Source organism: Grampus griseus (genome assembly GCF_964374135.1).
Source record: "Grampus griseus genome assembly, chromosome: 7".
Lineage (NCBI taxonomy): Eukaryota > Metazoa > Chordata > Mammalia > Artiodactyla > Delphinidae > Grampus > Grampus griseus.
Genome location: NC_139001.1, coordinates 11,507,014 through 11,522,711, shown reverse-complemented (window position 1 = coordinate 11,522,711; position 15,698 = coordinate 11,507,014). Strand labels below are relative to the sequence as shown.

At 40.9% G+C, this 15,698-nt stretch overlaps 1 protein-coding gene across 1 annotated transcript in view; it reads right to left on the bottom strand.

Annotated features, from left to right (window-relative positions):
- The window catches only part of COL4A4 (collagen type IV alpha 4 chain), a gene marked incomplete at its 5' end in the record, with an annotated part of 118,387 nt that overhangs the window by 77,715 nt on the left and 24,974 nt on the right, over positions 1–15,698 (bottom strand). Inside the window, 8 exons of the mRNA XM_082658683.1 lie at positions 2,672–2,713; positions 2,927–2,962; positions 3,293–3,355; positions 4,689–4,724; positions 7,624–7,692; positions 8,461–8,577; positions 9,284–9,328; positions 10,111–10,245. Of these exons, the coding sequence (XP_082514809.1) occupies positions 2,672–2,713; positions 2,927–2,962; positions 3,293–3,355; positions 4,689–4,724; positions 7,624–7,692; positions 8,461–8,577; positions 9,284–9,328; positions 10,111–10,245 (543 nt within the window). The remainder of the gene's footprint in view (positions 1–2,671; positions 2,714–2,926; positions 2,963–3,292; positions 3,356–4,688; positions 4,725–7,623; positions 7,693–8,460; positions 8,578–9,283; positions 9,329–10,110; positions 10,246–15,698) is intronic.

Here is a 15,698-nt window from a genome sequence, read left to right as displayed (position 1 = left end):
GTCACAGAAGCAACCTAAAGGCCCATCAGCAGATGAATGGATAAAGAAGATGTGGTACATATACACAATGGAGTATTACTCAGCCATAAAAAAGGAATTATATTGGGTCATTTGTAGAGACGTGGATGGACCTAGAGACTGTCATACAGAGTGAAATAAGTCAGAAAGAGAAAAACAAATACCATACATTAACGTATATATGTGGAATCTAGAAAAATGGTACAGATGAACCTGTTTGCAAGGCAGAAATAGAGACACAGATGTGGAGAACAAATGTATGGACACCAAGGGGGGAAAAGGCGGGTGGGATGAATTGGGAGTTTGGAATTGACATATATAAACTAATATGTATAAAATAGATAACTAATGAGAACCTGCTATATAGCACGGGGAATTCTACTCAATGCTCTGCAGTGACCTAAATGGGAAGGAAATCCAAAAATGAGGTAATATATGTATACCTATAGCTGATTCACCTTGTTGTACAGCAGAAACTAACACAACATTGTAAAGCAACTATACCCCAATAAAAATATATATATTATAAGTAATACTATATAATAATAAACATAATTTAAATGTAGAATATAGTTTACATTGTATTAAAATTTAAAATCATTTAATATATTTTACAACACTATTTTTTGCACATTTTCCTATCACATCGGGTGGGCCAAAAGGTTCATTCGGTTTTTTCCATAAGATGGCTCTAGTAGCACTTAGTTGTCTTTAACTTCATTCGGAACAATTTTGTTAGACCATATGTGACAGGTGTCACGTCAGCGTGCATTTAAAAAAAGACATCAAAATTGGTGAATTTTTGTGTAGCCATTTTAATATTGGAGATGGAAGAAAAAAAGCAACATTTTCGGCATATTATGCTTTAAAAGGTAAAAACGCAACTGAAACACACAAAAAGATTCGTGCAGTATATGGAGAAGGTGCTGTGACTGATCGAACATGTCAAAAGTGGTTTGCAAAGTTTCGTGCTGGAGATTTCTCACTGGATGATGCTCCATGGTCGGGTAGACCAACTGAGGTTGATACAGTCAAATTGAAACAATAATTGAGAACAATCAACATTATACCACGCGGGAGATGGCCGACATACTCAAAATATCCACATCAAGCATGGAAAATCATTTGCACCAGCCTTGGTTATGTGAATCGCGTTGACGTTTGGGTTCCACGTAAGCAAAAAAAACCTTCTTGACCATATTTCCACATGCTATTCTCTACTGAAACGTAATGAAATAGCTCTGTTTTTAAAACAAATTGTGACGGGCAATGAAAAGTGGATACTGTACAACAATGTGGAATGGAAGAGCTCGTGGGGCAAGTGAAATGAACCACCACCAACCACACCAAAGGACGGTCTTCAGCCAAAGAAGGTGATGTTGTGTATATGGTGGGATTGGGAGGGAGTCCGCTATTATGAGCTCCTTCCGGAAAACCAAACGGTTAATTCCAACAAGTACTGCTCCCAATTAGACCAACTGAAAGTGGCACTCGGCAAAAAGCGTCCAGAATTAGTCAACAGAAAACACATAATCTTCCATCAGGATAATGCAAGACCGCATGTTTCTTTGATGACCAGGCAAAAACCGTTACAGCTTGGCTGGGAAGTTCTGATTCACCCATCGTATTCACCAGGCATGGCACCTTTGGATTTCCATTTATTTCAGGCTTTACAAAATTCTCTTATCGGAAAAAATTTCAATTCCCTGGAAGAATGTAAAAGGCACCTGGAACAGTTCTTTGCTCAAAAAGATAAAATGTTTTGAGAAGATGGAATGATTAAGTTGCCTGAAAAATGGCAGAAGGTAGTGGTACAAAAGGGTGAATACGCTGTTCAATAAAGTTCTTGGTGAAAATGAAAAATGTGTCTTTTATTTTTACTTAAAACCGAAGGCACTTTTTGGCCAACCCAATAAGTACTAGAACCTGGAATTTCCCCACATCATGACGTCTTCCAGTATATTTTTGGCAAGCGTGTTAAATGGCTGTACCATAAATTTCCCAACCACACTGGAACTCCATGAGAGCGGCGATCAGGTCTGTCTCGCCAAATCCCCACACCAAGCACCAATACTAGCCTGGCACAGGGTAGATGCTCAATATCTATTTACCCACAGTTGTTGAAAGAGCCCCTCACCGACTCTTAAGCATTCAGATTGTTTCCAGATGAGCTTCCACCTTAAGGCACTTTTCTAAAGTTTATCCTTACCTAGTTTTGTGTTTCAGCAGAAAGGACTATGGGTGTGAGGGGTGGACGGTGTGTTGCTCAATGCTTTGGGTCACAGTTATTCATATTTTTATTTATGTGTGAAGTTTAGGACTCTGATGAAATTTGGCAAGTTAAGCTAAACAAATCCATAATTAAACAAATTGTTACCCCGGATATATTATCAGAAATATTCCATGTCTTTGGGCCAGGGGGAAGTGTGTTATATAAATTAAATTGAATTTACTGTTAGGTTTTGTCAGAACTGTCATTTTATAGTCAAGGGTAATGGTGTCATAATAATTCAGCAAAGAAAAATTCTCAGCCATAAAGCTGTACAGTGACGAGAGAACGAACACAAGTTAAGTGGTAATCAGAACCGTTTCCTCGACCCGGGTAGCCCATACATTTTAACATGTGCTCCTCCACGCAAAAGGGAGTTCTTACCGGGTCTCCCATTTGCCCCTTTACTCCCACGCCAGGATTACCCTGGAAAAGAAAAGAAAAAGGAAACTAATTGCTTTGGAATATTAAAAAGTAATTACAAGTAATAAGACTTCTGGTTAAGCAATTTGTTGACGTGTATTTATTAAATAGTTCGGGAATTCTAAAAAGAGGGAAGACGCGATTCTGACAAATACTAGTGTCACTTATCTCACTGTACACGGACTTCATTTGTGTATCTTACTCATGGCCGCCTACCTTCAAACCTGGACTCCCAGGAGGGCCTGGAGGTCCCTAAATCAACAGCAAAAACACACAAATCAGTTATCAGTGATGGAGATCAGACTGTGCCCTTATTGGTTGTCCCAAGCTCCTCTTTAGGAAACGCTTAATTTTGAAACACACATGATGGACTTCCTACCATGGCTGGGCTGCTTGCCCCCCACCTCCACCCCCCTCCTGCCCCCCACCTCCAGGGACCCGTGCTTCAGGAGGGACTCACGCTCATAATGGTGGGTGTATCTCGGCCTGAATTGCCCAAGACTGCAATTCTGCTTTCTTTTGCTTGATTTAAATATCAAGTCAGGGCTTTTGGAGAGACAGAATCAACAGTGCTGTACTTACTGCCAACCCCGGCTCTCCTGGATATCCCACTGGGCCTGCTGGTCCTCTCACTCCCCTTGAGCCCTAAACATGAGAAAAATCAGTAAATTCTTTACCAGAAACCATAATCATCGTTCACGGGAGAGCTGCATGTAATCCCAGTTGGATAAAGACCTCCGGAGAAATCACAGTCCCGGCCACACCTGCCCTGCTGCGTCATCTTGAACAGTAGCTCTGATAGAGCTGGGAAAAGGGCACAGAGCTGGCAGGCAGTAGCACTTGTTGGGTGTGACTAACTCCTACGTTTGGGATTAAGACCCAGAGATCAATCTACTTATTCACAAATAAATCTTGTAGTAGCAAAAGTAGAGAACAAAGAAACCTTGTTACTCCTAAATTCCATATATGTTATAAATTTAATATACATCAAAATGCTTTTACAATATTAATATTACTTAGCATTAAATAAATTATTAATGTAGTTATACTCTAATATATCCTTTCAACATGCCCTGTAAGATCAGTGTGAATAGAAATGTCCCCAATTCAAGATCAAGGTAATTAAGCCATAAACAACTTCCTGCAACATGTTAAGTTACAGCAGAATAACACACAAATTCACAAGGAAAGGTTATAGTTGGGCAGTTCTAGAAGTATGGAGAAAGGGGCTCTGTTCTCCCACTCACCCTGCCCATGTCAAATGATTTGAGAGTGTGCAATGGCATTACTCTCTCCTAGAGAATGAATTGGTATTTATTTTAACAGTGACACCAAGGTATCTCACTGATAACGTAGAACTGAGCTGCCGGAGTAGTAAGAAAAAAACAACCTGAGAAAGTAATCCTGTCAACAGCCAGAAGTTACCAAACACAATTATAGGTGAACCATTAGGAGGCCAAATTGCTTTCAGTTTTAATCTTGTGAATATTGATGAATTGCAAAGACAAATATAATCATTGAATCACAAATTCCAGGAACGTGAAGATAGGGCAAAATACTAAACATAATACACAATTACTGATTCAGCAAGCAAAATCATTTTCACTGGACATATATTATTTAGGTAGTTTCTAAGCGGAATTATCTTCCTAAATATTAAGCGACTATAGCTATCCAAGCAATACCAAATGATCACTGCAAGATAGAAGTGAAAGGTAAGCTGGAGCTTACTGAGATTCAAGGGCGGCTCTGTGGGCCCGGGACCTGTGCAGTCACACAGGGCCTCATGCTTGATTTAATGCTCTGCTGTCACCATCTTAAAATTTGTAATAATTTTTGAACAAGAGACCTACATTTTCATTTTGCACCAGGTGGGCCCTGCAAATTAGGTAGCTGGTCCTGCTGAGATGCAAACTAGTGGAGACCATAGGCTATCTGAGGAGCAAACAGAAGCGCATGGCCTGCCCAGAAGACTTACTGGTAAGCCGGGAGGTCCTGGGTCCCCTCTGTCACCCTGCAATAGTATCAGGACATTGCATTAGAAGAGCAACACCATTTCCCTAAAACACACAACATAAAAGTAAACACACACACACAGGACTTATTTGGACTGTCTGTGCAGTTTGTTCAGTTTTTCAGTGTTGAAAAGACAGCTGTGGAAGGGCTCTATGGAGGTGCTTTTCTGTCTCCACTCTTAAGCCCTGAATTCTACTTCTACCCAGCTGAAACCAGGGAAAGATTGCTGGAGTCGTGAGGACATGGAATCAAGATGAGATTTCATCTTTCAGTTTAAAATGTTCTAAAGAAAAAAACAAAGCTCTAAATTCTCGATCCAGTGGTCCCATTTCATCAGTTTAACTGTCTGTCATCTGATTGGCAGACCGTTCCTCCCTTAATTAACACCTGTTATCACCCAGGAGCAAATGTAAAGGGAATTCGTGTGGAAACCCTCTCTGCCGCTGTGCACACCTACCGCTTTGTGACTCGACTCTGCCCTGAGACTCTACTCACTTGAAAGGATCAAGGGGTGTATATTCTCTTGAATACAGACTCTTCCTTTTTTTTCCAAAATGTAAAATATACCGCAAAATATACGTATGATAAAATTTAACATTTTAACCTTTTTTAAGTGTACGGTTCTGTGGCATTAAATACATTCACCATGTTGTGCAACCATGTTGTGCTTCCATTGTCCAAGCTTTTCCATTTCCTCATGGAAACCCTGTATCCATTAAACACTAGCCCTCCATCCCCCCTTCCCCAGCCCCTGGCAAGCACCATCTACTTTCTGTCTCTATGAATTTGACTACTCTAGGGACCTCATCTAAGTGGAATCACACATTTTTCTGTCCTTTTGTGACCAGCTTATTACACTCAGCATAATGACCTCAGGGTTCAACCATGTTGTAGCACGCTTTAGAATTCCCTGACTTTTTAAGGCTGAATAATATTGTGTTGTACGTGTGTACGTACTACACTCTGTTCATCCATTCATCAGTAGGTAGACACTTGGGTTGCTTCCACCTTTTGGCTATTGTGAATAGGCTGCTATGAATATGGGTGTACACATATCTGTTTGAGTTCCTGCCTTCATTTTTGGGAGAACATATCTAGAAGTAGAATAGCTGGGTCATAGGGTAATTCCACATTTAAGTTTTTGAGCAATCACCCTACCATTTTCCACAGCAGCTACACCATTTTACATTTCCACCAGCAATGCACAAGGGTCCCGACTCTTCCACATAATTACTAACACATTATTTTGTTTTTCTTTTTCTTTTTTTAATAATAATCATCCAAATGGGTAGGAAGTGGATATAGGCTCTTAAAACCATTGTTTCTCCAAGGTTATCGATCTGCATGCCACTTTCATTAGGGATCCTCTGTTTCTCTTTAAGATGAGGAACTCTCTACATTCATCTCCCTTTCTGTCTTGCTTGTTGTTTCTTGCACAATTACCAAAAACTACTCACCATAACTAATATTGTACCGTACATTATACTTTACAATACATGGCAGTATAAACTATTATAACAGACCATCAGCACTGAGAGGAAGGCAGGGTAAATATTAATTTCCTTTCACAAATAAGGCAAATGAGGGGCTTCCCTGGTGGTGCAGTGGTTGAGAGTCCGCCTGCCAATGCAGGGGACACGGGTTCGTGCCCCGGTCCGGAAAGATCCCACATGCCGCGGAGCGGCTAGGCCCGTGAGCCATGGCCGCTGAGCCTGTGCGTCTGGAGTCTGTGCTCCGCAACAGGAGAGGCCACAACAGTGAGAGGCCTGCGTACCGCAAAAAAATAATAATAATAATAAATAATAAAAAAACTAAGGAAAATGAGGCTCAGAGAGGTTGAGGGGGTTGCTTAAAGTCACAGTAGTAGGTAAGGGTCAGTTCACTCCTTCCAACACATCATACTGGTTCCTAGAATGACCCTGTTTTTGAAGCTAAGTTTATGAATATATCATTTAAGCTATAAATAGAAGCACAGTGCTTGCTGTCTAACAAGTAAGAATAGGCACAGAGGCTATAAACACACATTGTAAGCTCACTTAAGGGATCACCACTCAGGTGTGGCCACTCCAGGTGGCACAGAACTTGGAATCTGATAGAGGCAATCTAGGACTACTTTTATCTAATTATTGTAGAATATCTTTCCTTAAGAGAAATGACCATGTCTTGAAAATGTACTGTATCTCTCCTCTTGAGTCTATCGTATCTAGTGATCTCCTTCTGCTCATCCACGGCTACTCAGATTACAGAGAGGCGGTGGTCATTCAAGAGTTTATTTCTGAATATTTGTACATCATTCTCTGTGAAAAACACAAAAGCATTTCATTTGCTAAGGATAGTGCTATCAGGTTTCTACAATTTTCAAGTTCAATAGTGGTGACTTCTATCATCATGAATGGTAAATATTAATATCACAATATTTTAACTACAAAGTAATTAATGATTCTCAGCTGGAAGTGATTTTTCCCCCAGGAGACATCTGGTAATGTCTGGAGATATTGTTTGGGTGTGGGGGGTGGGGGTCAGGGGGGTGTTACTGGCATCTAATGGGTAGACACCAGGGAAACTGTTCAACATCCTACAATACACAGGTCAGCCTCCACGACAAATGATTCACCGGCCCAAAATGTCAACAGTGCCGAGGCTGAGAAACTCTGAAATAAATGTATTCATTGCAACTCTGCGAGAATCATGGGGAGGGAGGGGAATTTTGCAGCCAGAGAAGCTAAAGCCAAGCGCCTTCACACAAGAAGTATGGGTCATCCCAGAGGGTCAGGGTAAGGATCAAAACCAGTATCCTCAGAGCCATTTTAAAGGAAATCTCAGTCCATGTGTTTTCTGCATGGGTTTACTTATATAGAAAAAAATTGTTTTAAACCCATCCTGATTGTAAAGCTTACCTGAATACCTTTAATGACACCTAAAATGAACACTGAATTTCCTTTTTCTCCTTTTTTCCCAAGAAGGCCCTGAAAATAAAATAGTCACTTTAAGAGAGGAAAAGAGCATATTACTATTTCTGTATTTTCTTTTGCAAATGAAATATTACTCACCAATAAAATTACCATTATAATCATATTTCACTAGTGGAGATTTCTTTATTCTCATTTTTATTATCATCCTAAGGTTGTCATATATACTTATTTAATATTTGGTTAAGATCTACTGAGGAATCTCCTAAGACAGAATATCTACTAATATATTATATTATATTACGTGGCCGTGAGCCACGGCCACTGAGCCTGCGCGTCCGGAGCCTGTGCTCCGCAACGGGAGAGGCCACAACAGTGAGAGGCCCGCGTACCGCAAAAAAAAAAAAAAAAAAATTCCTCTCGTCTTGAAATACCTAGAGGGGTTTATGTATCTGCAGTGAACCCTGAATGATAAACAACCTAAGCTTTGCTAAGTGGCCTCCCTTCCCCTATCATCCATTCTCTGTATTGCAGCCAGGAGCATCATGATAGAACATCAGTCGGATCATATTTCTTCCTTCCTTAAAACCATCCAGTGCATTCCCATGGCATGGAAAAGAAAACCCAGCTTCCTTCCATAGTCTACAAGGCCCCGTGTCTTCTACGTCCTGCCCAACTCTCTGTCCTCATCCTCCAGTCACCCGCATTTGTTCACCAGGCTCCCAGTACACTTGCAATAACTGTTTCTCGAACACATCCAGCCTGCTCCCACTGGAGGGCCTGTTCACTTAAGATTCCCACTAGGCTGAATTGTGGCTGTCTTACTGGGGAGCCTTGTGGGCCAGGAGCTCCTCTTTCTCCTGGAAAGCCTGGAGCACCTCTTGAGCCGTTGTAACCATCTATGCCAGATTTGCCTCTGGATCCAGGAGGCCCTGGGTGCCCCTACAAGAAACAAAATGATAGGTGAAGCATTTTTGCAAGAATACCATAACAAAAAGGTTCTGTGATATGGGTCCCCAAATTATGGCAACTGTGACTCACATGTCGTTCAGTTTTGTGAAACTTCCTTCCCCACCCACAAGAACTACGTAGCATAGTAAAAATAAATAAATCTATTTTCATATACCCCAATTTAAATTAATTTAGCCTGGAGTATTTTCAGAGATCAGAGAAGAAATCTTCCTTGAAATCCTCAGAAAAACTCTAATGAATTATAAACCCTGCCAAATACCTTTTCCTTCTTTCCTCTGGTTTTTGTATAAGCAATGAGAGGTTTGAGCCCACTCCCACCATTAGGACTCACCAGCAAATAAAAACTTTTGTAATGAGTATAAATTTATTTCCAGAACATTGTACTTGACCTGACAAGTATACGAGCTCATATCTTGGAATGCTTTTCTCCAATCTTTTTGAAAACCTTGTTCTTCAAGTAAAATGTTCTGGTCTCAGAGTTATTACACAAAATTGAAATGCAAGCACCCTTCCATTTACTAAAATAAGAAAATAAAGAAGAGTTTGCCATATATATTATATATAATATATATCATATAAATATATTTTATATATATACAAAACATGTGATTTTAAGGGCTTTGATGAGTGTCCCTCCCTTCTTTAAAATAAATGGAGAAAATTTAAGGATACTTACAGGTATCCCATCCAAACCTGGGAATCCAGGAACACCGGTTGGACCCTAAAATCCCAGAAAATAAAACGAAGATATAAAAGCTACTAAATTATTAGATTAACAGGTTAATTTACTTAAAAACATTAATAATTAATAACTTGTTTTAAAAACAAAACCTTATCAGTCATTGTCATCTATTTTTACATTAAGGAGCTCAAATGCCAACATTTGGAAATCAACCATTTGTGCTTTTCTTTTTGTACTTAGGAAGCCAACATGGCAATATTAGTTCAAAGAATACATTCAATACCCTATAACTGGAAACTCAACTTCTCAGACTCTACTTATCCTAGAGAAACAAACTCTTAAATGTAAACACAGGTAATTTACAGGAGTGTTTTTGCACACTTGCACTACACGAAGTTGGACGAGGATCTCAAATTCTCATCAACAGGGAATAAACTATAGTTTTATCCATATTATGGCATATCATAGAGTAAAGGAGTAAATTCAATCTACATAAATTGATATGAAATGATCTCCAAGCCATATGGTTGAGTAAAAAAGAAGGCTCTGCATGATACATATAGTATCAGTTAGGTTGTTTTAAAAAGCCATAAAGAAAACCACTCCTTACTGGGTAAACTCATGTATTTAAGTGCCTAGAAAAGGTCCAGAAAGGCATGCTCCTCCGGAAAGGGGTTAGGAATGAGGACTGAATATCGAAGAGGAGTTTAGACTTGATTTTTCTAAGGTTCCGATAGGTACTACTCGTGATTATTAGAAAATCTGGCATAGCAATTCTGGTGAGGGTTTAATATGAATCTTTCACTTAAGAAGAGGCTTACCTTATCACCCTTGTCACCTGCTGCTCCAGGAAGGCCACTGTCACCTCTCATCCCTTTCTCTCCTGGAATTCCAATGGGTCCTGGTGGCCCCAGGGGTCCAATAGGACCCTGTGGCCCTGGTGGTCCTGGTTGACCCTAAGAAGCAAGATTAAAAAGGCAGGGGGATGGATGACTCTTAAGTAACATTTTCTAACAAAAAAATATGGTGACTTGGGTTTACAGAAGACTGGAAAATTAAAGATGGAGCAAACTCTAATAATAGAAGCACAAACGATCAATTAATTATAAAAAAAGAAAATGTTGCCTTTTTCCATCTGAATCAAAGCTGTACGATAAATTTGAATTACTGCATGTACACACACATCTATAAACTGATTATAGTTCTCTTACTATTTTCATTCTGTCATTGAAATTTATAAATCTTGAGCTGTTTAGTGCAGTAAGGAATTTTTAAAAATCAAAGTCTCATTAGCATTATGTAAGTGACACAAGGTAAGAGTGAGGAAAAAGTGCCAGATATTTTATTTACTTCAAATGGCTCATAATTTGTCTGCCCTTTTAGGGGGAAACATTTCTTTCTTAGCTGCTTTTATCTAATTTCTTATCCATAATTTGGAATCAGGCTCTCCATGTCGCATTATTTTTACGCAATCCAACTTTCTTTCCATAAATGAAAACATCACCTTTTATTTTAGGCAAAGAAGTTTCAGGAACTCAGTTCTCCCCCTAAACCCACAGTGGGAACATCTCTGGGACAAAGATGAGGAACTCCTTGCTCCCTTTAAGCCTGTTCTCCACTGCATTTAGATGCACTGTTGCAGTGAATGAATGTTCAGTTACGACAGGGAGTCTCACGGCTCTTTCTAGGAGTAGGAAGGTTGGTATGTCTCAGCATCAGTTTCTCTAACTTCCGGATGATCGTATCTAGCTGCCTCTTTGACATCTCCTTGAATACGATGGTACCTTCAGCTTAAAAAAATCCAAAATGGAACTTTTGATTTTACCCCCAAATTTGATTCTCCATCCACTGTCTCTATCTACCCAGAATCCAGCCCCAGAATCCTGGGATTCATCCTTGATATTCCTCTTTCTGCCACACCTACATTTAACCCATGATCGATTCCTAGCATTTCACTCCCGAAATGGGTCTGAAACTCACCCACCTCACTGTCTGCCTTGCTGTGACCCTGCAGGTCAGCATCAGTGAGACCGGTGTTCCAGGCTCCCAAATGGCTTTCCACCTTCCTCTAACCCTCCTCCCTGCCTCTCTTCAAGTGACATTAAAACAGAAATCAGAGGGACTTCCCTGGTGATACAGTGGTTAAGAGTCTGCCTGCCAATGCAGGGGACACGGGTTCATGCCCTGGTCCGGGAAGATCCCACATGCCGCGGAGCAACTGGGCCCGTGAACCACAACTACTGAGCCCGCATGCCTGGAGCTGGTGCTCTACAACAGGAGAGGCCACCGCAACGAGAAGCCCACGCACAGCAACTCAACTAGAGAAAGCCCGTGCACAGCAGCTAAGACCCAATGCAGCCACAAATAAATTTATTAAAAAAACAAAAAAAACAGAAATCAGATCATGGCATGGCTCTGCTTTTTAAACTTTCATTGTCTTCCCACTACATGTAGAATAAACCTCGTGCTCCTCCCTTCCAGGCCTTACAGGGTGTGGCCCCAGATTCCCTTGCACCCTATGCTGTGCCCGCCCCACACTCACTAAGTCCCAGCCACGCTGCTCTTTTCTGTCTTCGGGCCTCGGTGCGAGCATTCTCTCTAGATCTGCACATAACGGGGATCTCTCCTAAACTGCCACCAGTGAATCAGGATCTCCAATTCATCCTCACCCCCATTAGTCTCCCTCAGGGTATCCTGTCCACTTCCTTCTTAGCATCTTAGCATTTCACAGTTTTTAAATTATGTATTTGCCCATTAGTTTGTTGTCTGCTCTCCGACTAGACACTAGCACCATAAGGGCAGGGATATCTGCTCACCAGTTAAGTCTTCCATCTACCATCTACCGTGGCCTTTGGCTCAGGAATGAATGAATGAATGAGGGACAGACGTGGCAGTGACTATGCTCACAGGCTTAGTGGTCCAGCCTGACCACCCATCCGCTCCAGACACACGCTACGAGGGCCCTGTATGATCAGGAAAGTGATTTTTGAATGCTGCAAAAAGCTATTCTATCAAATGTAATCTTTATGACATACAGATTGATTTTACACATTCAAACTTGTTTACTTTTTATGAAATAATCAACTCATGGGAACAATGAGGCTCTTCAAATGAATTTAAGAATCTAAAATCAGGGTTTCTAAATGATACTTCTAGCCTCAGCATTCAATCTCTGTCTATAATTTGATGTGAGCAGAAAGTATCTCAGATTCATATGTTTTTTTAAATAACTCGCTTTTGCATTCTTAAGATAATACTCTTAGATTAAATAAAGAGAAGCTTTATAATGAGACGTTTATAACAAGGCTTTCGCGGATGCAGGGTGATCTGGTCACATGACACCATGCCCTGTGGTGGCTAATGTGTCCAGCTGTGTTGTCTAACACATGTCAAAATCCATGCTTTATTTCACTACAGTTTGAAAACACTCTGTATTCATCTGAAGTCAGGCTGTCACCTGCAATTATTTTATACTTTTTAAAAATTTTCCAAAGATTTAAGAAAAAATCATTTAATATCCCCTTTCCTGACCCAAACAACACAGATAACTGCATTCAAAGAGCAAGTAAGTCTTGATATGTGGAGAGAAAAGCTGAGTGGATTTCAGGAGACATCTGCTTAGAACTTTTAAACCTCTGGGCAATTTCAACCTTAGTGCTCAACTCTAACCGTGCACGGGACCCTGTATAAGAATGTAGGGCTATCCTTCGGGTGTATGGGGCCCAGGGAAAAATATGTTTTGGAGAGTCCCACCTACATAAAAATTTGAGTCACCTGAAATCAGTGTATCAGTGTCATTCTGGTGACCCAATCTCAGGAATTCCATGAACGAAGAACAAAATCCCACAAGCGAGCAAGGGAGGCTGTCCTATCAGGCGGCCACCCTCTGGATACCAGGGCCTGGCCATGGGGCCCCAGCCCAGCCCAAGAGCATGAACCCCAGAGCTCCTCATGCGGTCAACTCCCACTGGATAAAGGGTCAGAGAGCATCCTGTTGAAACTACTTTTAAGCCCAAGATGGCGCCGCTGCTGCCTGGGTGCCACTTCAGCAAACTTATGTAACTTCTGTGCCCCTGTAAACGCTCCCCATAAACAGAAATGGAATCCATCCAGGCAGCTAATTGCCAGACGCCAAGCCAACTTCGGGCTCTACGCGTACTTCCTTGTTCCTTATTCATTTCTCTTTTTCTCTTCCTTGTTCCTTATTCTTTATCCTATAAAGGCTTCTTGATTTCTCCCCATTTTGCAGTTCTCCGGATCCTTGGGAACAGAGGCTGCCCACTTCATGAGGTGTTAAATAAAATTTGTTTGTACCACCTAAACCGTCTTGAGTTTTAACAACCTTAAAGGGAAGAAACAGATGCTGGGACCCACGGTCCTGGTCCCCAGTGAGGCCCTGCCTGAGGCGGGGCCTGGGGTCAGGAGCCCTGCTTGTCCTGGTCTAAGGACAATAATGCAAGAATATTCCCCACATCATCTTTGGTAATATCAAGGAAAACTGGAAATCCCATAAAAATCCCAAATGAAACTGACTGAATAAATTATGGTATCTTCATACAATGAAATACCGCACAGGCTGTCTTAGCCTGGGTGCCCCAGAAGCAAATTAGGACACGGCATCAATGCAAACGGTTTAATTGAGAATAAAGGAGACATGGTAAGAAGGAGACGGGATGAAGGAGCAGGGATGTGACACAGAGAAGGAAAGGCAGCCCATAAGGCTGTGCTATCAAGCCAGTTACCACCGTGGGTTACTGGAGCTTAACCCAGAGCGGAAACTCTGGGTGTCAAGGCAGAATACACACCTCAGAGTTATCCGGCCCGGAGTAAGGGAGTTAGGGTGTTTACCTCACTGGTGGAGGGCCACTGACGGTGGGTGGGAAGTGTCTGCTCCTGGGGCTTTGAGAAAGCCCACAGACAAAGAGATGAAGAGACTGGCAGCTGGAGACCCCCCCTTAACTCCCCCCCAAAACAGGAGCACTGAAGTAATAGGCCTCAGGGAAATGCACAGGGCCCAGACACTGAAGGATGAAGTAGGTCTCTCTGGATGGATATAGAACAGCCTTGTGATACTCATGAAGAAGAAACAGAACGACTGAGCTCCAGGCTCTGCAGTCAGCGCCTGTGCGTGAAGCCCAGGCCCACACTTACTAGCTGTGGGACCTTGGGCACGTTTCTTAACCCCCCTGTTCCTCAGCTTCTTTATCTGTCAGTGGCTTGTGGACATAAAAAGAACAATGCATGTAAGGTGTTTAGCATAGTGCCTGCACAGTAATGCTAGCTATCGTTATTATACATGACTGTTATTATAAATAGTTCATTGTTAAGTGGGGGAAAAAAGCCGTGTATCGTATGATCCCACCGATAGAGAAACAAATGGACATACATTTTCTTAACATATATGTTTGTAAACGAACATTTCTAGACGGATATACAAGAAATGGCACGTTACCACATCTCAAGAGTGAGAAATGCAAACCAGGGCAATGATAAAGTCTGTTTTGTGAGCATCTTACCAACAGCAAATGTGACTTTTATAATAAAGATTAATTACGATTTCTTTCATCATTAAGTCATTGACCTTGCTAACATTACCGACAAACTTTAACATCTGCCTAAATTTTATAAATCAAAATCATACTTTATTTGTACTTTCCCTTCTCCTCATGCTTTTTCATCATCATTATAATAGCTACTATTTCTTGAGTATCCATAAAAATACTAAAAGCTCAGCATTTTCAAGGAAGCTTAAATGTATATATATGTGTTACAGAAAAGACAACAATAATATATAAAGTCAATTCTATGGGCACAAACCATCCGGGGACACTCTGAGGGCATCTTACTTTTCTCTAGGTATTATACAATTTTTAAACTACAATCTAGAAGTAAGAATAAATAATGAATTCAGCTGACCTTTTCTACCTGTTTTAATTAATCTTACTTGGTTTAGATTAATTACCATAAGTGAAAAGCTCCCATTTTTCCTAAATTAAAGGCTCAGGAAATAACTGCTTTTTCATTAAGTATGGAAATTATCTTTGTGTCTTACATATAATTCACACAAACTCCTAAGTTATCTTTTGTGAATGCTGTACTTCACAATAACGTATTATTTAAAAACAACAAAAGGCATGTTTGAACATAAAGGGTAACAGAGTGGACAGCCAATTCACTGGCTATAATTCTCTTTAATGTATTTCATTTTAGACACGTGATGCCGGATCCAGGGAGCTAATGAAACTTTGGGGAGAAAACAAAAAGGAGTGGAAATATTAAGCACAGGGGCAAGAATGATAAAACTCCATTCAAGGGAGTTGACTCCCTGTGCTCCGCAACGGGAGAGGCCACAACAGTGAGAGGCCCGCCTACTGCAAAAAAAAAAAAAAAAAAATACTCCATTCAACAT